Here is a 25,897-nt window from a genome sequence, read left to right as displayed (position 1 = left end):
CATTCAATGGTATCAATTCCTTCATCCTCCAGGAACTGGCTGCATACTCTCACCACATGGGGCCGGGCATTGTACTGCACCAGGAGGAACCCAGGACCCACTGCAACAGCATAGGGTGTGACAATGGGTCCAAGGATTTCATCCCAATACCTAATGGCAGTCAGGGTGCCATTGTCTAGCCTGTAGAGGTCTGTGTGTCCCTCCGTGGATACGCCTCCCCAGACCATCACTGACCACCACCCAACCGGTCATGCTGAACGATGTTACAGGCAGCATAATGTTCTCCACGGCTTCTCCAGACCCTTTCACGTCTGTCACATGTGCTCAGGGTGAACTCTGCTCTCATCTGTGAAAAGCACAGGGTGCCAGTGGTGGAGCTGCCAATTCTGGTGTTCAATGGCAAATGCCAATCGAGCTCCACAGTGCCGGGCAGTGAGCACAGGGACCACTAGAGGACGTCGGCCCTCAGGCCACCCTCATGAAGTCTGTTTCTGATTGTTTGGTCAGAGACATTCACACCAGTGTCCTGCTGGAGGTCATTTTGTAGGGCTCTGGCAGTCCTCTTCCTGTTCCTCCTTGCACAAAGGAGCAGATACCGGTCCTGCTGATGGGTTAAGGACCTTCTACGGCCCTGTCCAGCTCTCCTAGAGTAACTGCCTGTCTCCTGGAATCTCCTCCATGCTCCTGAGACTGTGCTGGGAGACACAGCAAACCTTCTGGCAATGGGACGTATTGATGGGCCATCCTGGAGGAGTTGGACTGCCTGTGCAACCTCTATAGGGTCCAGGTATGGCCTCATGCTACCAGTAGTGACACTGACCCCAGCCAAATGCAAAACTAGTGACAAACACTCAGAAAAGATGAGTAGGAAAAATGTCAGTGGCCTCCACCTGTAAAACCATTCCTGTTTTGGAGGTCGTCTCATTGTTGCCCATCTAGTGCACCTGTTGGTAACAACCCCCTCTGCTACTTGACTGACCAGATGAATATCCCAGGAGTTTCCCTGACTTGATGCTATACTCTGATTATAAAGTGTTGAGCAGTGTATATGAGTGTGGAAAACTCTTGGTAATTTTTCTTGTCTTCTGACAGACGGACTCTGTGGTGGGAATAGAAGGACATCGGAGGAAGATGTGACTACAGAAGATAATGACATGGCATCTTCTCCAGAAGTAAATCCTGTTCCTCATAATATACATGACAGACCTCACCATTGGAGGAGATCATTGGAATCTCCTGATACTTCACATAGTCCTCTAATATCTGACAGTGCCGACGGGTGCGGGAAACCATCTCATCTCAGGGAATCTTCTTTATACCATACAGGAGAGAATTCATTCTCATGTTCAGAGTGCGGGAAATCTTTTAAACATAATAGAAACCTTCTTAGCCATCAGAGAATACACACAGGTGACCTTCCCTATTCATGTTCAGAGTGTGGGAAATGTTTTAGTCAAAAAGGACAACTTTTTAGGCACCAGAGAATACACACAGGGGAGCGTCCCTTTTCATGTTCAGAGTGCGGAAAATGTTTTAGTCGAAAAGGACACCTTCTTCTCCACCGTAGAATACACACAGGTGAGCGACCTTATTCATGTTTAGAGTGCGGAAAATGTTTCACTAATAAAGGAAACCTTCTTAGCCATCAGAGAATACACACAGAAAAGCTTCCCTATTCATGTTCAGAGTGCGGGAAATGTTTTAATCATAAAGGAAACCTTCTTCGCCATCAGCGAATACATACAGGTGACCTTTCCTATTCATGTTCAGAGTGCGGGAAATGTTTTAATCAGAAAGAAAGCCTTCTTAGCCATCAGAGAATACACACAGGTGAGCGTCCCTATTCATGTGCAAAGTGCGGGAAATGTTTTAAAGATAAAAGAAACCTTCTTCGCCATCAGAGAATACATACAGGTGACTTTTCCTATTCATGTTCAGAGTGCGGGAAATGTTTTAATCAGAAAGAAAGCCTTCTTAGCCATCAGAGAATACACACAGGTGAGCTTCCCTATTCATGTTCAGAGTGCGGGAAATGTTTTAATGATAAAAGAAACCTTCTTCGCCATCAGAGAAAACATACAGGTGACCTTGTTTAGGTAAAGTGGGTGATAACCGCGCTAAGCTCCTAAGTCAATAAGCAGCAACTTAAAGTGTGACAAACACGTAAACAAAATAATATAAAAGTAAGCTGCGCTAAGAAGTGAATAGTACTATATCACAAATATTAAATCAGTGAATAAATAAAGTTACACAACAGATAGTCGTGAAACATACACCCAACATAGTAACAAGCAAAAGTGCTCCCAAAAAATTGATTTCAGAAGTCTACTTATATGGAATTAAATAAATAATAATAATAAACTGCGCTGAAGTTACGTGCTAATGCTCACACGTGTAAATATAAAGTCCCAAATAGTCTCTAGAAAAAGATGTATTCTTTGATATACACAGATCTTCAACAGCTATAGGGCCTCCTCAACTGATTCAATCTGCTTACCAGATTTAGGTGAAAATTGAGCCAAAGATATTCCAAATGACACCAAAAAGTCTCCCTCGTTAGGTTGATCAGTTGTGTTCTCAAAAACGTAGGACCTCAAACAACGTCGGATCATACATGTGGAAAAAGAAAGGGTCCCATAGCGTAATACTGATAATGCATATACAAAAATATGGAACCCAAAAGTGCAGGTGTAAAATGTATTGTTCACACCAGAATAGTGATAAGACCAAAGGAAGTACCGCAGAAAGTACAGCAATATCCCACCACCGAGTGTACCAACTGCTTACCAGAACTGTGATAATAGTAAGCCAAAAAGAGATGATGACCACCACCGGAAGCGCGATCTGCTTACGAAAACTACAGTAATAAACCAAGGTGATACCGTCACCAAAAGCACAAACTGCTTACCAGAAACAATAGCAAAAGAGCAGGGTAAAGGTATTGTGGACCATCCAGAAAGTGAGCCGGACTACCTCAATAGTGGATAGTAACCATCACCCATTAATGCCAACCTCTTACCAGATGACAATAAGGTTATAGCCAAGAAAAGGGAGAGGACTCCAGATCCAGGACAATCCAATGTTAATGACTCGATATCCAATCCCTCCAGATATGAAGATGGATCTCACAGGGTGGACATCAATCCCCAGATCACATATGTAAATAAATATAGAGACATCCCATAGTGTAAAGCAGCAGCCGCAAATTGCAGTGCCATGTGTACCGCCCCATCCAGCTGCCATTTAAGCTTAAGGGGGTGGTAAAATCATGACTCGACTGTCTACCTTTACCGATCCCTCCCCACATGAGGCAACAGGCAGGAAATCATCACAATCCATTTGGCAACAAGTGGGCAATCATCATATTACAAGGGACAACAGATAGACAATCATGACAATACATGAGCTTGATTTATTGAAATAGCCGGCTTTTTATTGGTCCAACCACTGTATGATTATTAATACATTTGACACATTTGTTAATTCTATTATAAAAGATTTAAGATTTATTTTATTCATATCATTACTATGTGGTAATCGCTTATTCTGATCTTGTACAATAAAAACGCTTCGTACAATATTCTGTGCCGAGTCTTCTTTTTTACCAATGATTAGATGATCAGTGATTGGAATGTGATCAGTTCCTAGAGAGTCATCCATTGAGGTTTTATTAGTGAGATGGAGAGTGGAGAAGGCACCACATTGACAGCCATCGGAGGCCCTTTCTAAAGCCCTAAACTTTTTGGCAACCTGAAGAGGGGCGAGAGGAGAAGGAGCAGATCGGCTCTCTCCTTTCCCATCTGTGTTAGGGAGGAGGAACAATCAGTGCAGGCTCTGAGCTGCATGAAAGAGATGCTCTCAGAGTCCTGCTGGGGAGGCACTGATTGGCAGCACTGATGGGGCTGCACTGATGATCATTGCCCTAAATATCAGTGTGAACCATTTACTGACAGTCTTGCCGGTTAACCATTTCAGCTCTGGAAGATTTAACCCCCTTCATGACCAGGCAATTTTTTGCTATACGGCACTACGTTATTTTAACTGACAATTGTGCGGTCGTGTGACACTGTAATCCAATAACATTTATTTACTGTATTCTACTACTCCCCTGTATTGCGCCCTTCTACTTCCCTGTATTGCGCCCTTCTACTCCCCCGTACTGTGCCCCTCTACTCCCCTGTCCTGTGCCCCTCTATTGCGCCCTTCTACTCCCCTGTACCGTGCCCTTCTTCTCCCCTGTTCCATGCCCTTCTTCTCCCCTATTCCGTGCCTTTTTACTCCCCTGTCCTGTGCCACTCTTCTTCCCTGTACTGTTTTCTTCTACTCCTCTGTACCTTGCCCCTCTACTCCCCTGTACTGTGCCCTCCTACTCCCCTGTACTGTGCCCTCCTACTCCCCTGTACTGTGCCCTTCTATCCCCTGTACTATGCCCTTCTTCTCCCCTGTACTATGCCCTTCTTCTCCCCTGTACTATGCCCTTCTTCTCCCCTGTACTATGCCCTTCTTCTCCCCTGTACCTTGCCCTTCTACTCCCCTGTACCGTGCCCCTCTGCTCCCCTGTACCGTGCCCCTCTGCTCCCCTGTACAGTGCCCCTCTTCTCCCCCGTACCCTGCCCTTCTACTCCCCTGTACTTATTCTCCCCTGTACTGTGCCATTCCTCTCCCCTGTACTGTGCCCTTCTACTCCCCTGTACTGTGCCTCTTCTACTCCCTAGTACTGTGCCCCTCTACACCCCTAAATTGCGCCCCCTTCTACTCCCCTGTACCATGCCATTCTACTCCCCTGTCCTGTGCCCCTCTTCTCCCCTGTACTGTTTTCTTCTACTCCTCTGTACCGTGCCCCTCTACTCCCCTTTACCATGACCCTCTACTCCCCTGTACTGTACCCTCCTACTCCCCTGTACTGTGCCCTTCTATTCCCCTGTACTGCGCCCTTCTACTCCCCTGTACTGTGCCCCTCTTCTCCCCAATACTGTGCCCTTCCACTCCCCTGTACTGTGCCCTTCTACTCCCCTGTACTGTGCCCTTATTCTCCCCTGTACTGTGCCCTTCTACTCCCCTGTACTGGGCCCCTCTTCTCCCCTGTACTGTGCTCTTCTTCTCCCCTGTACTGTGCCCTTCTTCTCCCCTGTACCGTGCCCTTCTTCTCCCCTGTACCGTGCCCCTCTGCTCCCCTATACGGTGCCCCTCTTCTCCACTGTACCCTGCCCCTCTACTCCCCTGTACTTCTCCCCTGTACTGTGCCCTTCCTCTCCCTTGTATTGTGCCCCTCTACTCCCCGGTACTGTGCCCTTCTACTCCTCTGTACCGTGCCCTTCTACTCCCCTGACTGTACCACTCTTCTCCCCTGTACCGTGCCCTCCTACTCCCCTGTACTATGTCCTCCTTTTCCCCTGTACTGTGCCCTCCTATTCCCCTGTACTGTGCCCTCCTATCATCCTGTATTGTGCCCCTCTACTCCCTTGAATTGTGTCCCTCTACTCCCCTGTACTGTGCCCTTTTACTCCCCTGTACTGTGCCCCTCTTCTCCTCTGTACTGTGCCCTTCTATTTCCCTGTAAGGTGTCCTTCTACTTCCCTGTACCGTGCCCCTCTATTCCCCTGTACCGTGCCCCTCTACTTCCCTGTACCGTGCCCCACTACTTCCCTGTACCATGCCCCTCTGCTTCCCTGTACCGTGCCCTTCTACTCTCCTGTACCGTGCCCTTCTACTCTCCTGTACCGTGCCCTTCTACTCTCCTGTACCGTGCCCCTCTACTCTCCTGTACCGTGCCCCTCTACTCCCTTGTACCATGCCCTTCTACTCCCCTGTACAGTGCCTCTCTACTCCCCTTTACCGTGCCCTTCTACTGCTCTGTGTTGATTAGTTTTGATTTGTGTCATGTTTTCTCATTGTATAAAATCTATTATATTGAAAGTACTAATAAATATATAGAGAGTGCGCTAAAACTGTATAATTATATGCACATGCACATACATATACATCCATATATATTCATTATGTATCTGCACACAACAATTATAAAAGTGTCAAGTGTATTAAATAAAATTAACCCTGTGCTATGATAAAAAAAATCACCATATAATGCATTAAATTCGTATGACCACACAGTATCACATGCAATAATAATCCAACATATAAAAAAGTCCAAAAGAAAATCCAGAAGCGATCAAGAACCAAACAGTCCTCATCACATGAGAAAATAAGTGAACAGATTGTGAATTTGCAGGCTCAAATATCCCCCTCAGTACCTTGTGATGGTCAGGAATACAACGGTACCCTTACCCACTCCTCTGTATCATGCAGTCACACAACCAACATGTAATATTAGAAAGGAATCCCACGCAATGGAAAAAATATGTATAGGTGGAGTTGCTGCCTACCCAGAATACTACTCGCCTAGGTGGGAAGTCATAGATATGCATGCAATGTGTATGGGTGATGGCGCTACTCTGAATATAAGGTCTGCCTATAGGACTATGTAGATATTGGTATAAACTTATGCAGTATCTTTATGCAAATCCATAAATTACAATACAAGTTTATAAAGGTGCAAGTGATCAACCAGTGAAACACTGTGATGTACACATACAATATTGTTAATCAATATGTCAATATAGGTGACTTTGTGTAATGAATTTATATAAATAAATAAATGATGCAAAAATGAATAGTGCTTTATCTCAATCCCAAATAGGGGCACTTTATAAACTGATATATTGTGATGCTGCCAATCACAAATATGTTGTACCTACAAGAAAAGTACATTGTACAAAAGTCAATATTCCAACCATGTGCATCAAACAATAAATAAATAAATAAATATTCCAAGCGTGTGATTTAGTTAATAGTGCTTCTATCATGCCCAAAGGTGAAAACAGGAGATGTGCCGGTGCTGTACTTTACTTTCTCTTTGCTGTGCTCAGTGCGGTGCTCCGTGCCCCTATAGAAAATGCACTCACCGCAATGCTCTCCCCTTAAAGGGGTGATGAGCCTTTTACAGCAAAATGGGTGATTTGGACTGATGGGCGTTTACCTCTGGGTGCTGTAAGATGGCCTATGTGTCCTGGTCCAGGTGGATATGGATGCCTCCAAATGCACACAGAGTCCGTTCCAATGTCCCCAGGGTACCCTCGGATCATGCCCCAAATAGAGAAGGTAGACAGGCCATAGTGTAGTATGTAGTGAAGGTCACGGCGCGCTGACGTCATCCCTGGAAGTGTTTTGAGCGAGCGGATGTGCCTTGCCGTCCGGCCGGCGGTTTTTCATGCTCCTCTGCTTTTAACAGAATGTAAGTGTCTCTCTTTTAATTAATAAACCAGTGGTACGTTTTACACTATTGGCGTTTTTCTCTTATATTTGGGATTGATTGCCCACCCACTGGGAGTATTGGCTCATCCTTTGGGATCATCTCTACCCGGACTCTGCTGTGTGAGTCGTCTACCGGTGGTGAATGTCGGTGAATTGGACCGGTTAATATCATACATTGTGCAAACATTATCTGAGTTTGGTAAGAGGCCCGTAGTGTCAGTGTTGGTGGTCCAGGTGTATCTGGGATTCGTCTATATCTGCCTTTACCCACCTTCTATCTGGTAAGCAGCTGTCATATTGGTGGTGGTTTTCTTCCATCTGTATTTCTTATCCCTCTCTATGATCACTCATTGGGAGAGTGTTATATGTCTGCACAATTATTCCTTTTGGTAAGCAGCCTCACAATTGGTGACGGATTATACACCTTTTGCATGGTGTAATTTAGGGTGTATAAGGATTCAGTTATCGTTGTGGTATTATGCTATGGCGTTTTTTCTTTATTTCATGAATTTATGACCTATCCTTGGGAGTTCATCACATGAGTTTCTCCAATCAAGTTCACTCATTCATGATTTATCTCTGCAATTCTTTACTGTGAGTCTGGTAAACACATCACCTATCAGTTTTCGGATTCCCAAGTGTGGATATTATTAGTCACATCAATTTGGAGTTCACCTACCTCACTAGGACTTTGCACTGGGACTTGATTTATTCAGTTACACAATTTTTGTTTTGTTTTTTTTTGTTTTTTGGACATTGATTTGTTCATTTTTCACTCAGCGCGACTTATTTTGTACAATATTTTTTAGGGTGTGGTCACACTTGAAGTTGCTGCTAATTATTTATTATTGACCTATAGCGCAGTTAACCCCCCCCCCTTTATCTACATAGTGTAGTATGTCTCAATATTTATTAAAATAAAATATCCACTCACAGTTTTAGCGCTAAGTCATAAGCTGTTGGTATGGTGTCCGTGCCGGATGTCCGGGTGCGGATGTGTTCCACAGTCAAAAACCACTCTAGCGGAAGTGACGGAGCGACATACTATCCAGCCCTACGCGTTTTGTCAGAGTGGACGTCATCCTTCTGAGGCGAGAGGCTGCGCCGTCACTTCTCGCGGTCCGAGTTGCAAAGCGGCCACAAACATCATCACTGGAAGTTTTCCATTCGTGTTTATCTGTTTGTGTCATGTAAACCATCCATCGGGGATAATACACTATTGCCAGCCCCTTTTTTCCTAAGAGAATTGCCGTACACTTGTCCATCTGAAAGTTCAGCAGAGGGGAATTAGGCAGAAGTAAGCGCATAGTGGAGAGCGACTGGTCGGTCCTAACAGGGTCCTGGATTCTGTGATTTCCCTGGATGATTAGCACTTGGCATATGATTATTTAACATCTGGTAAGAGTTCCACCTTATCTATTGCACCTGGTGACCTATTTGGCTAAAGGTCAAGATGCCCAGGTCCACTGTCCTTGTCCATGTTGGTTGTGTGACTGCATTCACAATCTGTTCACTTATTTTCTCACGTGACGAGGGCTGTTTTGTTCTTGATCGCTTCTGGGTTTTCTTTTAGACTTTGTTATATGTTGGACTATTATTGCATGTGATACGGTGTGGTCATACGAATTTAATGCATTATATTGTACATTTTTTATCATAGCACAGGGTTAATTTTATTTAATACACTTGACACTTGTATAATTGTTGTGTGCCGTTACATAGTTTGTGAGGTTGAAAAAAGACATCAGTCCATCCAGTTCAACCTATGATACATGATACATCATGAGTATATATTGATGTATATGTATGTGAATATAATTATACAGTTTTAGCGCACTCTCTATAATTTTCACATTTTCATTCACTTCAATAGGTTGAAGTTCTGTTGCAGCTACTGTGTTTTGTTTCATATATAGTCGTGCGCACCTTATCCCTTAACTACTAATAAATAGTGTTGAGCGAACACGGACTGTATTATTCGTGTTCGTACCGAATAATTGGATTTTTTGTACCCGAACACGGACACGGACACTTTACTGTATGTTCGGGTAAAAATCCGTGTTCGGTCGTTTTATTTCCGGGTTTTGCATGCTTTGGCGCTCTTTTCATGGCGGGCTTTCAACAGCCAATCAACAATCGTTTAACTGGTGTGCCTTAAGCCATCCCAGCCATGCCTGCAAATGTCTCAGTAGCTGTGATTGGCCGTCTGAAGCATGTGACCAAGTCTTTATAAGTTCGAGGCAGCCGCAGCGGCGTCATTATGCTGCTTAGATTCAGGGACAGAGCACACATCAACGTGCTGGCTGCTGATTAGGGAAAGATAGGCAGGAAAAAAACATTTGTGTCCGGATAGAATTGAGGGACAGGTCGGAGTGTTTAGGCAGGGCGAGTTGTAGGCATTTTAGGGATAGAGTCTGCTGAATTATATAGGGTCAGTGTCTTCTACAAACTACAATCGATATTGCTGTGTGGGGGGTGGGGTCTGCACTCAATCCTGATCTACGATCTCTTCTCAATCCTGTTAGGGACAGAGTCTGCTGAATTTTAGGGAAACTGTGTTCTACAAACTACAATCGATATTGCTGTGTGGTGTGGGATTGGAGATAGGCAGGTGTCAGTGATCCACATCCATTTTTCTGTGTGTGAGCTGCAGTGAACACAATCTTTTTGGGCTGCAGTGAACACAATCTTTTTGGGCTGCAGTGAACACAATCTTTTTGGGCTGCAGTGAACACAATCTTTTTGGGCTGCAGTGAACACAATCTTTTTGGGCTGCAGTGAACACAATCTTTTTGGGGTGCAGTGAACAAAATCTTTTTGGGGTGCAGTGAACACAATCCTTTTTGGTGTGCAGTGAACACAATCTTTGTGGGGTGCAGTGAACAAAATCCTTTGTGGGGTGCAGTGAACACAATCTTTTTGGGGTGCAGTGAACAAAATCCTTTTTGGGGTGCAGTGAACAACATCCTTTTTGGGGTGCAGTGAACACAATCTTTTTGGGGTGCAGTGAACAAAATCCTTTGTGGGGTGCAGTGAACACAATCTTTTTGGGGTGCAGTGAACACAATCTTTTTGGGGTGGAGTGAACAACATCCTTTTTGGGGTGCAGTGAACAAAATCCTTTTTGGGGTGCAGTGAACAAAATCATTTTTGGGGTGCAGTGAACACAATCTTTTTGGGGTGCAGTGAACACAATCTTTGTGGGGTGCAGTGAACACAATCTTTTTGGGGTGGAGTGAACAACATCCTTTTTGGGGTGCAGTGAACAACATCCTTTTTGGGGTGCAGTGAACACAATCTTTTTGGGGTGCAGTGAACACAATCTTTGTGGGGTACAGTGAACAGAATCTTTGTGGGGTGCAGTGAACACAATCTTTGGGGGGTACAGTGAACACAATCTTTGTGAGGTGCAGTGAACACAATCTTTGTGGGGTGCAGTGAACACAATCATTGTGGGGTGCAGTGAACTCAATCTTTGTGGGGTACAGTGAACACAATCTCATACTGAAGGTTTGAGGGTGCTGCCTGTTCCATACTCCCCCTACTCCTCATCTAGCCTTTTAGGGGTACAAACAATAGTAATTGGGGCCTAGTGTGGTTGTGTACGTGTGATATACATACACTTTTTTGGGATCATATTTTCTATTCCGCTATTTAATCAAAAACCTTTGGGGATCAGTTAAATTGGGGGATAGTCTGTGTTGGTACGTGTGAGAGAGATCCACCTTTCCAAGTTGTTGGGGTTCATCTCATACTTCTGAAGGTTTGAGGGTGCTGCCTGTTCCATACTCCCCCTACTCCTAGCCTTTTAGGGGTACAAACAATAGTAATTGGGGCCTAGTGTGGTTGTGTACGTGTGATATACATACACTTTTTTGGGATCATATTTTCTATTCCGCTATTTAATCAAAAACCTCTGGGGATCAGTTAAATTGGGGGATAGTCTGTGTTGGTACGTGTGAGAGAGATCCACCTTTCCAAGTTGTTGGGGTTCATCTCATACTTCTGAAGGTTTGAGGGTGCTGCCTGTTCCATACTCCCCCTACTCCTAGCCTTTTAGGGGTACAAACAATAGTAATTGGGGCCTAGTGTGGTTGTGTACGTGTGATATACATACACTTTTTTGGGATCATATTTTCTATTCCGCTATTTAATCAAAAACCTCTGGGGATCAGTTAAATTGGGGGATAGTCTGTGTTGGTACGTGTGAGAGAGATCCACCTTTCCAAGTTGTTGGGGTTCATCTCATACTTCTGAAGGTTTGAGGGTGCTGCCTGTTCCATACTCCCCCTACTCCTAGCCTTTTAGGGGTACAAACAATAGTAATTGGGGCCTAGTGTGGTTGTGTACGTGTGATATACATACACTTTTTTGGGATCATATTTTCTATTCCGCTATTTAATCAAAAACCTTTGGGGATCAGTTAAATTGGGGGATAGTCTGTGTTGGTACGTGTGAGAGAGATCCACCTTTCCAAGTTGTTGAGGTTCATCTCATACTTCTGAAGGTTTGAGGGTGCTGCCTGTTCCATACTCCCCCTACTCCTAGCCTTTTAGGGGTACAAACAATAGTAATTGGGGCCTAGTGTGGTTGTGTACGTGTGATATACATACACTTTTTTGGGATCATATTTTCTATTCCGCTATTTAATCAAAAACCTTTGGGGATCAGTTAAATTGGGGGATAGTCTGTGTTGGTACGTGTGAGAGAGATCCACCTTTCCAAGTTGTTGGGGTTCATCTCATACTTCTGAAGGTTTGAGGGTGCTGCCTGTTACATACTCCCCCTACTCCTAGCCTTTTAGGGGTACAAACAATAGTAATTGGGGCCTAGTGTGGTTGTGTACGTGTGATATACATACACTTTTTTGGGATCATATTTTCTATTCCGCTATTTAATCAAAAACCTTTGGGGATCAGTTAAATTGGGGGATAGTCTGTGTTGGTACGTGTGAGAGAGATCCACCTTTCCAAGTTGTTGAGGTTCATCTCATACTTCTGAAGGTTTGAGGGTGCTGCCTGTTCCATACTCCCCCTACTCCTAGCCTTTTAGGGGTACAAACAATAGTAATTGGGGCCTAGTGTGGTTGTGTACGTGTGATATACATACACTTTTTTGGGATCATATTTTCTATTCCGCTATTTAATCAAAAACCTTTGGGGATCAGTTAAATTGGGGGATAGTCTGTGTTGGTACGTGTGAGAGAGATCCACCTTTCCAAGTTGTTGGGGTTCATCTCATACTTCTGAAGGTTTGAGGGTGCTGCCTGTTCCATACTCCCCCTACTCCTAGCCTTTTAGGGGTACAAACAATAGTAATTGGGGCCTAGTGTGGTTGTGTACGTGTGATATACATACACTTTTTTGGGATCATATTTTCTATTCCGCTATTTAATCAAAAACCTTTGGGGATCAGTTAAATTGGGGGATAGTCTGTGTTGGTACGTGTGAGAGAGATCCACCTTTCCAAGTTGTTGGGGTTCATCTCATACTTCTGAAGGTTTGAGGGTGCTGCCTGTTCCATACTCCCCCTACTCCTAGCCTTTTAGGGGTACAAACAATAGTAATTGGGGCCTAGTGTGGTTGTGTACGTGTGATATACATACACTTTTTTGGGATCATATTTTCTATTCCGCTATTTAATCAAAAACCTTTGGGGATCAGTTAAATTGGGGGATAGTCTGTGTTGGTACGTGTGAGAGAGATCCACCTTTCCAAGTTGTTGAGGTTCATCTCATACTTCTGAAGGTTTGAGGGTGCTGCCTGTTCCATACTCCCCCTACTCCTAGCCTTTTAGGGGTACAAACAATAGTAATTGGGGCCTAGTGTGGTTGTGTACGTGTGATATACATACACTTTTTTGGGATCATATTTTCTATTCCGCTATTTAATCAAAAACCTTTGGGGATCAGTTAAATTGGGGGATAGTCTATGTTGGTACGTGTGAGAGAGATCCACCTTTCCAAGTTGTTGGGGTTCATCTCATACTTCTGAAGGTTTGAGGGTGCTGCCTGTTCCATACTCCCCCTACTCCTAGCCTTTTAGGGGTACAAACAATAGTAATTGGGGCCTAGTGTGGTTGTGTACGTGTGATATACATACACTTTTTTGGGATCATATTTTCTATTCCGCTATTTAATCAAAAACCTTTGGGGATCAGTTAAATTGGGGGATAGTCTGTGTTGGTACGTGTGAGAGAGATCCACCTTTCCAAGTTGTTGGGGTTCATCTCATACTTCTGAAGGTTTGAGGGTGCTGCCTGTTCCATACTCCCCCTACTCCTAGCCTTTTAGGGGTACAAACAATAGTAATTGGGGCCTAGTGTGGTTGTGTACGTGTGATATACATACACTTTTTTGGGATCATATTTTCTATTCCGCTATTTAATCAAAAACCTTTGGGGATCAGTTAAATTGGGGGATAGTCTGTGTTGGTACGTGTGAGAGAGATCCACCTTTCCAAGTTGTTGGGGTTCATCTCATACTTCTGAAGGTTTGAGGGTGCTGCCTGTTCCATACCCCCCCTACTCCTCATCTAGCCTTTTAGGGGTACAAACAATAGTAATTGGGGCCTAGTGTGGTTGTGTACGTGCGAGATACATACACTTTTTTTGATCATATTTCCTATTCCGCTATTCAATAAAAACCTTTGAGGATCAATTGAATTGCGGGATAGTCTGTGTCGGTACGTGTGAGAGAGATCCACCTTTCCAAGTTGTTGGGGTTCATCTCATACTTCTGATGGTTTGAGGGTGCTGCCTGTTCCATACTCCCCCTACTCCTCATCTAGCCTTTTAGGGGTACAAACAATAGTAATTGGGGCCTAGTGTGGTTGTGTACGTGTGATATACATACACTTTTTTTGGATCATATTTTCTATTCCGCTATTTAATTTAACTGGGCCTCCATGCGAGACCTGTGTGCCTTGTTGCGCTGTTTTGAGTACTCCACCAACATGGCCAGTGGCAATGACGCCGTTCTCAGCTTAACTATCCCACTTCTATGCCTCCTTGAAAAAACAATTCGGGCGATGATGGAAGAGGATGTGGCACAGGATGAGGAGGAGGAGGAGGATGAAGAGGTAACATTTCCAAGGCTTTCAGGGCAGTCATTCGCAAGGGGCTCCGAGGGTGGGTTCCTGCACACGCAAACGCCAGGGACGCAATTGTCCAGCAGGGGCACAGTTCTGGAGGATGAGGAGGATGAGGAGGAGGAGGAGCTGGAGGAGGAGATGGAACCATGTTCACAGCAGGGTGGCACCCAGGCCAGCTCATGGCCATCACTGGTGCGTGGCTGGGGGGATACAGAGGACACGGACCATACACCTCCCACAGAGGACAGCCTTTCGTTGCCTCTGGGCAGCCTGGCACACATGAGCGATTACATGCTGCAGTGTCTCCACAACGACCGCCGAGTTGCCCACATTCTAACTTGTGCTGATTACTGGGTGGCCACGCTGCTGGATCCCCGTTACAAGGACAACGTACCGTCCTTAATTCACTCACTGGAGCGCGATCGCAAGATGCGCGAGTACAAGCGCACGCTGGTAGACGCCATGCTGCTGGCATTCCCATCTGACAGCGGGGCCACAGTGGAAGCACAAGGCAGAGGAGGAGGAGGAGGAGGTCGCCAACGCAACCAGGGCACCGCCAGCACCTCAGAAGGCAGGGTTAGCATGGCCGAAATGTGGAAAAGCTTTGTCAGCACGCCACAACAAACAGCAGCACCAGCAGCTCAGATGGAACGTCTTAGCAGGAGGCAGCATTTTACCAACATGGTGGAGCAGTATGTGTGCACACGCCTACATGTAGTGAATGACGGGTCTGCCCCCTTCAACTTCTGAGTCTCCAAATTGGGCACATGGCCTGAGCTTGCCCTTTACGCCTTGGAGGTGCTGGCGTGCCCTGCAGCCAGTGTATTATCTGAACGGGTATTTAGCACGGCTGGGGGCGTTATAACAGACAAGCGCAGCCGCCTGTCCAGAGACAATGTGGACAAGCTCACGTTCATTAAAATGAACCAGGCATGGATCCCACGGGACTTTTCCGTACCTTATGCAGAATAGCAATGGATACCGACCTTACCCACCCATTGTTCCATTTTTGCTCTTTCTCACTCTTTTGGGGTGTACCCTCATTTAAAATTTGTGAAAAGAAGCAGTGTTGGCTACCTCGTCCTCCTCCTCAGGGCCAGATTAATGTAGGGGCTATTGGAGCTGCAGCTCCAGGCCCCTACCTTTTATATAGGCCCCGGGTTGGCCATATTCACTGTTACCGCTCTTCTGTCACTTGTAAACACAGAAGTCTGGCTTCTATGCTCGCTTCCCCAGGCAGCACCCTCAGAACCTCCCCACACAGCGTGAAGGCCGGACAAGGAGGGACAGTTGGCGATGCATGGATGTGTTTATGGGCTTCAGAGACAGCATCCCATGTTGAATTAGGCATGCATGGCTGCACCCTTCCTCCTCTGGGTGCATGGCAAGGCACGGCCCTAAGGCCCTTCAAAATCCTCAGCACCAAGCCCATGATGCTGTTAATCCGGCCCTGGTCCTCCTCCACCGCCGCTTCCACCTACACCGCCCATAGGTGTGCGCAGCCTATTGCATTAAGGTGTGCACCCCAAAGTTGAAATACACATGCATGTGTTTGCCAGCAGGGAGAGTAATGTATCGGGGCCATGTACCTGTAGGCAAGGAGAAATAGAGCAGAGCAGGTCCCAGGGAGATCTTTCCCATCTCCTCACTGGCAATGCTATGTGCCCTAGGTGATTAGGGTGTGCCCAGGCACACCCAGCACACCCTGTGCGCACGCCTATGTCACCGCCACATCCACCACCACCTTAACCTCCCTCCTACTCCATATGGGCCTCGTCCTTCAGAGATGAAGAAGAACATTGTTTTATTTTTCTGTTTTTTTTTGTTGTTTTAAGTTATTTCCCTATCCACATTTGTTTGCAGAGCACTTGCCATGCTCTTAATTACGTTTTGCTGCCATTTGCAGCACTCTAGCCCTTTCCTTTGGTGTTTTAGAGCCATTTTAGTGCCTTAAAGTTCGGGTCCCCATTGACTTCAATGGGGTTCGGTGTCCGGGAAAAGTTCGGTAAAAGTCCGGGACACGGACCCGGACTTTTTTTTAAAGTTCGGCCGAACCCGTCGAACACGGACATCTAGGTGTTCGCTCAACCCTACTAATAAATATATGTTTAATTCTATCAACTATTTATTCTTTTATTTTAGTAAATTTGAGCAGGCTGGTAGGGGCCCCAGTACATTACTTTACCCAGGGGCCCATGATGATATTAAGATGTCCCTGTGGGAGAGTGATATTTATCTTTGTGTAACACAGAGCTGTACAGTAATAATGAAGAAATCTACTGAAAATGACACAAGAAGGAGATCTCATAATAGGACCACAAGATCCTCGAGAATCCAGAATCCCATCACCATCCCCCCACATCTATCCCTGATCCGTACAAGACACAACACACAGAAGGTTCTAGAAGTCACCAAGAAGATGATGGAGCTGCTGACAGGAGAGGTATGCGGTGCTGGGAATTCTGGGACATTATCCAGTAACAGACAAGGGATGTGTCTGGATGGTGACTGTATCATTGTGTGTGTCAGGTTCCTATAAGGTGTCAGGATGTCACTGTCTATTTCTCCATGGAGGAGTGGGAGTATTTAGAAGGACACAAGGATCTCTACAAGGACGTCATGATGGAGAATCAGCCGCCCCTCACATCACCGGGTAAGAGGAGACTTTATTGTAAAGGAGAGAGCAGTACGGAGGCTCCACCTAGATCCCCCATCATCTGATAAACACATAGAAACAATGTATTCAGTCTCAGGAGATGGGAGGCAGCGGTGTGGGACCTCTGCAACTTGTCTCATGTGAGCATTTAGGACACCACTGATTACTGACCCTTATACTATATAATATATATTGTACATTACATACTCCTGAACCCTGCACTATATACTCTATGTTGTACATTACATAGTCCTGATCCCTGCACTATATACTCTATGTTGTACATTACATACTCCTGACCCCTGTACTATATACTCTATGTTGTACATTACATACGCCTGACCCCTGCACTATATACTCTATGTTGTACATTACATACACCTGACCCCTGCACTATATACTCTATGTTGTACATTACAAACTCTTGACCTCTGCACTATATACTCTATGTTGTACATTGCATAGTCCTGACCCCTGCACTATATAATCTATGTTGTACATTACATAGTCCTGACCCCTCCACTATATACTCTATGTTTTACATAGTTAGTGAGGTCGAAAAAAGACATCAGTCCATCCAGTTCAACCTATTTTTGAAACTTATTGATGCTCCTTGCTGATACCACTGCTTGTCGAAGAGAATTCCACATCCCCACTGCTCTGACAGTAAAGAACCCCCTATGTATTTTAAGGTTAAACCCTTTTTCCTCTAGTTTTAGTGAGTGGCCACTTGTCTTATTGTATTCCCTTTCTCTGAAAAGTTTGTTCCTTATGTTCGGGTCACCAGTACAGTACTTGTACATAGAGATGGACAAACATCGGCCGGGGCGGTTCGTGAACATCAGCCGCAAATTTTCTCAAATGACCGCGAACCGCAAGTTTGCGGCGGGCCCCATTGACTTTAATGGGATGCAAACTTTAAAAACCTTTAGGTCATATTTGCAACCACAAAACACTCACTAGCTGTGCACAAATAGTCCCACCACATGGACAATGTCATAACAGGAGTATTGCAATTGAAAAAGTTGCCCTAAAATTTTTTTTTTTTTTTCATTTACCGGCTGACAGCAGCCGGTAAATACATGTCTAATACATATAGGGTCCATTCACACATCTGTAAAATGGGTCCGTATCCATTCAACAATTTGGCGGAACGTTTACAGACCCATTGATTTTCAATTCCAGCCTGAAAAATGAGCAATTCACAGGATAAAGAAGTAAGTGTCGGCCATAAAAGGCCCCAAAAATTAGCCCACATGGGTTTACCTGACAGCTAAGAATGTTGTATTCTGTGGCTGGATGTACATTAGGCATTGACAGAAAAAATAATTGTCGGCCATGAAAGGCCCCAAAAATTAGGCATTCAATGGACATGAAATGTCTTTTATGCCGCTGTATTTAGCGATGACAAGGACCATGAATTGTTGTGGGTGGATGGCGGTCTGGCGGATATTTGTGGCCTGTCATGAGGAATTTAAATGAAACATGGTCTACTGGTCACGTGTTGAATTCCTCAGAGATCCATGCCTCATTCATTTTTATAAATGTGAGGTAGTCTACACTGTCATGAGCTAGGTGAGTGCGCTTATCGGTCACGATCCCTCCTGCTGCACTGAACGTCCTTTCGGACAGGACACTGGACGGGGGCAAGCCAACAGTTCCATTGCAAATTGTGCCAGCTCTGGCCAGAGGTCAAGCCTGCCCACCCAGTAGTCCAGGGGTTCATCACTCCTCAGAGCGTCCACATCGGCCGTTAACCCGATGTACTCGGACACCTGTCATTCTAGGCATTCCCTGATGCTGGATCCGGAATACAGCTGTCGATGGATCGGCTGAAAGAAGGATCTCATATCTGAAGTGACCAAGACATCTTCAAACCGCCCTCTTCTTGCAAGCGCTGTTGGATTGATACCCACAACTGTCTCTCTGTGACTGGAAATTCCTCTGCCAGCGCATGCAAAAGCAGAATGCAGCATTTCTCGCAGCAAGGCCTGGAAGTGCTGCATTCTGACCGCCCTCTGTGATGGTGGTAACATTTCCGCCATTTTTTGTTTGTACCGGGTGTCTAAGTACATTGCCACCCAGTACTGGTCCTTGCCATTTATGTTTTTTATACGGGGGTCCCCCTTAAAACACTGGAGCATGAAGGCCCCCATTCGCACTAAACTGGACGCGGTGTAGTGGCCTGCTTCCAGCTCATCATCCAGGATAATGTCAACCTCGTTCTCCTCCCCCCATCCACGGACAACACCAGGGATCCCAGACAGGTTTAAAGCATGCTTTACTTGCTCCTCCTCATCCACCCCTGCACCATCCTCCTCTGACTCCTCTTCAGACTCCTGTTGTTGACTTGTCTCAGGTGGAGTAGCACCCCCTGGGAATTCATCCAACATTGCGACTTCCTCATCTTCCTGCTCCTGCTCCTCGATGGCTTGATCAATGACATGATGCAATGCACGCTCCAGAAAGAAGGCATAAGGTACGATGTCACTGATGGCACCCTGGCCATGACTGACCAGTTTGGTGATCTCATCGAATGGTCGCAGAAGTCTGCATGCGTCGCACATGAGCAGCCACTGGCGAGATGAAAAATACCCAAGCTCCCCAGACCGCAGAGTTCGTACAGGTAGTCGTTAACTGCACATCTCTGCTGGAGCAGCCTATCAAGCATATGCAACGTTGAGTTTTATCGCGTCGGGCAGTCGCAAATAAGACGCCTGACGGGCAGGTTGTGTCACCGCTGAATGTCAGCAAGGCGAGCCATGGCTGTGTAAGATCTTCTGAAATGGCCCAAGATTTTTGTGGCCTGCTGCAAGACGTCCTGGACCCCAGGGTATTTGGCAATGAATCGATGCACGACCAAGTTCAGGATGTGTGCCATGCACGGCACGTGTGTTATTTTGCCCTGTTTCAGCACGCTCAGCAGATTGGCACCGTTGTTGCACTTTACCAAATGTCAAATTGAGCGGTGCCAGCCACTGATCTCCCTGTGAACGCAAAGCTGAAAGGAGTGCAGGACCAGTGTGGCTCTTGGCTTTCAGGCACAACAGACGCAGCACAGCATGGCAACGTCTCACCTGGCATTTGGAACAGGTTCTGGGGATCTTGGGTGGTGCAACGGAAGAGACAGTAGCAGCGGAAAAGGAGGAGTCAGCCGAGGAGGAGAAGGAGGAGGAGGAGAAGAAGAGGCAGGCCTGCATGCAATCCGTGGCGGGTGCCACGGGTTACATGCTTGACGTCCATCAGAAGGTCTACCCAGTGGGCAGTAAAAGTGATATACCTTCCCTGCCCGTGTTTGCTAGACCATGTGTCTGTGGTCAGATGTATCTTGGCACTGACACTGTGTGCCAGAGATATATTCACTTGCCTCTGAACATGGCCATACAGCTATGGAATGCCCTTCTGCGAGAAATTATTCCTGCCTGGGACCTTCCATTGTGGTGTTCCAATGGCCACAAATTCCCGAAAGGCCTCCGAGTCCACCAGTTGATATGGCAGTAGTTGGCGGGCTATCAGTTCCGAAATGCCAGCAGTCAAACGTTGGGCAAGAGGGTTATCTGGCGTCATAATTTTTTTACACTCACACATTTGGGCCACGGAAGCCTGCCTTTTTCCAGAACAATGTGAGGACCGCATGATGGAAGGTAGAGTGGAGGACAATTGTAACGGGAGAGGAGAAGGAGAAGATGCTGGACGCTGAGAGCCTGGAGTGTGGCTTTGTGAGTTCTGACGGCGTTGCTCCCACTGGGCTCGGTGATGGGAGTTCAGGTGCCTTCTTAAGGCGGTCGTCCCTAGGTGACTGTTGGGCTTACCGTGACTTATGGGTTGACTGCAAAGGCTGCATATGGCAACACTATTGTCAGCAGCAGACACATTAAAAAAGCCCACACTGCGGAGCCATGTGCCGGCGTCCTTTGAGCGCCAGATGTGACTGTACATGGTTGATGGCTCGCTCCTGATACATTTGCAGTCTGCTTTATCCCTCTTGTGCAATGCAAGTTCCGCCTGCTTCTCCTCCCTATCTGCTGGTCCGTCTCTCCCTCTGAACTCCCCTTCTCTTCCTCTCTTGTGGCAACCCATGTGACATCCATAGACACGTCATCATCCACGTCACCTTCCCCACCACTAACATTTGAGATCTCGGTGTAGGCAGCAAAAGCGGGGACCAACCTCCTTGGGCTGATCTGGGTACTGTCGTCAGACTGCTGAGTGGCAGCTGTTGCTACCTCCTCTTCCTGATCCAATGCCAACAATGGCTGTGCATCGCAAATGTCTTGTGATGGATTGGAAAATAATTCCAGTGTCTCAAGCGGAGGGTATATGGTGGTGGTGGTGGTTTTGGTGGTGGTGTCTTTTGCGGTGCATACAGCAGAGAGTGAAGAGGGTGCAGATAGAGAGGATGAGGAGGGTGCAGAAGAGGAAGGCTGAGTGAGCCACCTAACCAAGTCTCGTGCGTCCTTTGATGTAATCGAACGCACCTTCTGAAACTTCATACTTTGGCTCTGGCCTACTGCTCCTGCCCTACCCCTACCACCCCTGCGGAATGGTCTGCCTCTTCCTCTGCCTGTCATTTTTTTAAATTACGCTGGGACAAACATTTCTAGAGAAGTGCAGTATATGTGGAAGAAGGTATATAACACCCCGCTTCAATCTGTGGTATTGGGGGCCACAGGTTTATCACACCAGTTTTACCAATAATTAGCCAGTAACTGGTGTCATTGTGTGTAGCACAGTTAATGCAGCAAAAGAGGCCACATTTTTGCAGGACTAAAATACACTCTTATAAAAGTATACTATTAAATAACACCCCACTTCAATATGTGGTATTCGGAGGCCACTGGTTTATCATACCAGTTGTACAAAAAATTGGCCAGTGAGTTTGGCGCTGTGTGTAGCAGAGTAAACGCAGCACAAGAGGCAATATTGTTGCAGGACACAAATACACTTATAAAAGTATACTCAGATAACATCCCACTTCAATATGTGGTATTGGGGGGCCACTGATCTATCACACCAGTTATAATACATTAAAAGTGCTTTTGTCACTGTTTGTAGTATTGCTGCAGAAACGCTCAACACACCAGTCACAATGCTGCACAGTGCACAATACAAATCCACTATAATATGCTTTCTATATTAGAAGTATATTATAAAAGTGGATTACTCCCCTGTATAGTGCACTGCACACCTATACCAAATACCAGTCATTAAAATGACTTTTTGTGGAGTGATTTGTGTCACTGCCGATCTGTCCCTGTTGTGCACAGCAAAACTCTCCCTACACTGATAAAATAGACTGTAGACCTATACCAAATACCAGCCCTTAAAATGATTTTTGTGGATCTTAACAGAGCGATTTGTGTCACTGGCAGTCTGTCCCTGCTTCTCTCAGCAACCTTTCCCTACACTGACAAAAAGCAGAATGTGAAATGGCCGCCAGCTCAGGTCTATTTATAAGGTGGGGGGACTGTTCATGTGCTGCAATGTTTCAATTGGCTGTCCCGTTCCACCTGATGGCTGTGTCATGGGTCAAAGTTCTCCCCAATGTAAACTAATATGGCCGCCGCGAACAACACCATATGTTCGCAAAATCGGCAGACTGCGAACGAGCAAAGTTCGCAGCGAACCGACCGCCGGGCGAACCGCAAGGCCATCTCTACCTGAGACCCCCATCCCCCCCACCCCTCACCTCCTGAACCATTCTGCAATAACACTTTAAAAAGACAAAAAAGTTTAAACCTCCAGATCCCACCTTGGCTATTCTCCATATTGACATTGACCAATATCCCTAACAGTATAGGTCCGTAGTACTTCATGTACTGTAAGCGGCCAAGTTAGGCATTGGAAAAACAACTCCTCCCTTAACCCTTCTGAAGTTCTTGCACAGGTCAACCTTAATCACCATTACAAAAGATTATTGGCAGGTAGAACTCAAGTTTCAATCAAATCCTTCGATAAGCAATGGGAAGCTTGGAGGACTTGGTATTCCTGTTGATGTTCGCAGTGTCCTATGTTCATATTCCTACCTCCACTCATTCCCACACTCCAGTGCCTTATGGATGTGTACCTGGTTACTATTGGTGATGCTCACTGTATCTCTACTTGATACTTATTTCATTGTCCTGTCATAACTATGTGTCTTATGGATGTCTGACCTGACTTTACTATTGTTGACACCACTTTGTAAACTTTGTTAAGTAATGTGACTGTTCACTCGCTTATTTTGTTGTTGTTGTTGTTTTCTAAGCTCAATAACAATTTACTGTACCTTGGAAAAAAAAGACAAAAGTGACTGGTGCCCAATATCCTTTCTTGGTCCCAGTATTTATGCCATGAATTCAGCCCTGGGGTGAAATGCTAGCCCTCCCCTGGCTTTTGGAGGAGTTATCCAGCCTTTTGGATGTCAGGGGGATTCTACATTCATATCGCACATTACATACTCCTGACCCCTGCTCTATATACTCTGTTATACATTACATACTCCTGACCCCATGCACTATATACTCTATGTTGTACATTACATACTCCTCACCCCTGCACTATATACTCTATGTTGTACATTACATACCCCTGACCACGTCTCTGTATATTCTATATTTCATAATACATACTCATGACCCCTGCACTAAACACTCTATGTTGTACATTACATACTCCTGACCCCTGCACTATATACTCTGTGTTGTACATTACATACTTCTGACCCCTGCACTATATACTCTATGTTGTACATTATATACTCCTGACTCCTGCACTATATACTCTGTTGTACATTACATACTCCTGACCCCTGCACTGTATACTCTGTTGTACATTACATACTCCTGACCCCTGCACTGTATACTCTGTTGTACATTACATACTCCTGACCCCTGCACTGTATACTCTGTTGTACATTACATACTCCTGACCCCTGCACTGTATACTCTGTTGTACATTACATACTCCTGACCACTGCACTGTATACTCTATTTTGTACATTACATACTCCTGACCCCTACACTATATACTCTGTTGTACATTACATACTCCTGACCCCTGCACTGTATACTCTATGTTGTACATTATATACTCCTGACTCCTGCACTATATACTCTGTTGTACATTACATACTCCTGACCCATGCACTATATACTCTATGTTGTACATTACATACTCCTGACTTCTGCTCTCTCCCCTCTACTCATTACTATATATACACATAATATGGATTCTCTTTTGTTATGCCCATTTTCTACCAGCTGGACATTTTATATCGGTAGATAGTGAGTAGGTGTCCCGCATATCAAGGCCTGGCCTGGCATAGATCCAGACTGAGACTGCCATTTACTATCATACAGCAGGTCTTGACTTGATGTGTGGCTCCTGGGACACCTAGTCACCCTTTACCATTTACTAGTTACCTTGACGGTGGAATTGTAAGATCCTCAGAGACAAAGCTGCCTGATGTGGGCGGAGTCCTGGTTTAGGGGAACCAATCTGCTGATGTCTAGTAATAATCTTTTTATTTCTATTTTAGTAGATGGACGGGAGATGAGGAAAACCTCAGAGGATTGTCTCACTTTGTCTCCAGACTGTAAAGTAGAAGATGAGGACATCACACAGTATAGTCCAGGAGAAAACCCGGCTACCTCAAATGTCCATCCGGCACCACACAGTGTAGATGGACCATCGTATACCTCTTATCCTGAGGAACCTCAGACTGTGAGGGACAGTGCCGGACCATCGTATACCTCTTATCCTGAGGAACCTCAGACTGTGAGGGACAGTGCGGGACCATCGTATTCCTCTTATCCTGAGGAACCTCAGACTGTGAGGAGCGGTGCCGTCCTTCCAACAAATAAGAGGTTTCCCTGTACGGAGTGCGGGAAATGTTTCCCTTTTAAATCCTATCTTAATAGACATGAAAGATTTCGCATGGTAGAGAAGCCGTATTCCTGTGCTGAGTGTGGGAAATGTTTCTGTTATAAACATGGTCTTAATTTGCATAAAAGATCTCACATGGGGGAGAAGCCATATTCCTGTCCTGAGTGTGGGAAATCTTTTTCATGGAAATCTCAACTTCACACACATCAGAGGTCTCATACGGGGGAGAAGCCATTTTCCTGTCCTGAGTGTGGGAAATGTTTTTCACAGAAGTCTCATCTTCACCCACATCAGAGGTCTCATACGGGAGAAAAGCCGTTTTCCTGTCCTGAGTGTGGGAAATGTTTTTCACTGAAGTCCTATCTTTACACACATCAGAAAAGATCTCACTCGGGGGTGAAGCCGCATTCCTGTCCTGAGTGCCGGAAATGTTTTTCACTAAAGTCTCATCTTTACATACATCAGCGATCTCACACGGGGGAGAAGCCGCATTCCTGTCCTGAGTGCGGGAAATGTTTCTCACAGAAGTACAATCTTGACAAACATCAGAGATTGCACACAGGGGAGAAGCCGCATTCCTGTCCTGAGTGCGGGAAATGTTTCTCACAGAAGTCCAATCTTTACATACATCAGAGATCTCACACAGGGGAGAAGCCGTATTCTTGTCCTGAGTGTGGGAAATGTTTTTCACAGAAGTCCCATCTTTCCACACATCAGAGATCTCACACGGGGGAGAAGCTGTATTCTTGTCCTGAGTGTGGGAAATGTTTTTCACAGAAGTTCCATCTTTACACACATCAGAGATCTCATACGGGGGAGAAGCCGTATTCCTGTCCTGAGTGCAGTAAATGTTTTTCAGATAAGTCCAATCTTTACAAACATCAGAGATCTCACACGGGAAAGAAGCCATTTTCCTGTCGTGAGTGAGGGAATTGTTCCTCACTGAAGTCCTGTCTTCATGTATATCAGGGAT

At 45.6% G+C, this 25,897-nt stretch overlaps 2 protein-coding genes across 2 annotated transcripts in view; both read left to right on the top strand.

The window, feature by feature from the left end:
- The window catches only part of LOC309543576 (uncharacterized protein), a gene marked incomplete at its 5' end in the record, with an annotated part of 185,377 nt that overhangs the window by 99,428 nt on the left and 60,052 nt on the right, over nt 1-25,897 (top strand).
- LOC309543573 (uncharacterized protein) lies at nt 1,343-25,897 on the top strand (the record flags this gene model as incomplete). The annotated part of the gene is made up of 4 exons (XM_082276038.1): nt 1,343-1,351; nt 1,398-2,082; nt 3,023-3,159; nt 24,922-25,897. The coding sequence occupies 4 exons, from the start codon at nt 1,343-1,345 to the stop codon at nt 25,849-25,851; spliced, it is 1,761 nt and encodes a 586-aa protein (XP_082132164.1). The 3' UTR covers nt 25,852-25,897.

The sequence above is a fragment of the Pelophylax lessonae genome (genome assembly GCF_965119305.1).
Source record: "Pelophylax lessonae genome assembly, contig: HAP1_SCAFFOLD_232, whole genome shotgun sequence".
Lineage (NCBI taxonomy): Eukaryota > Metazoa > Chordata > Amphibia > Anura > Ranidae > Pelophylax > Pelophylax lessonae.
This window is presented reverse-complemented; position numbering and strand designations above follow the sequence as displayed.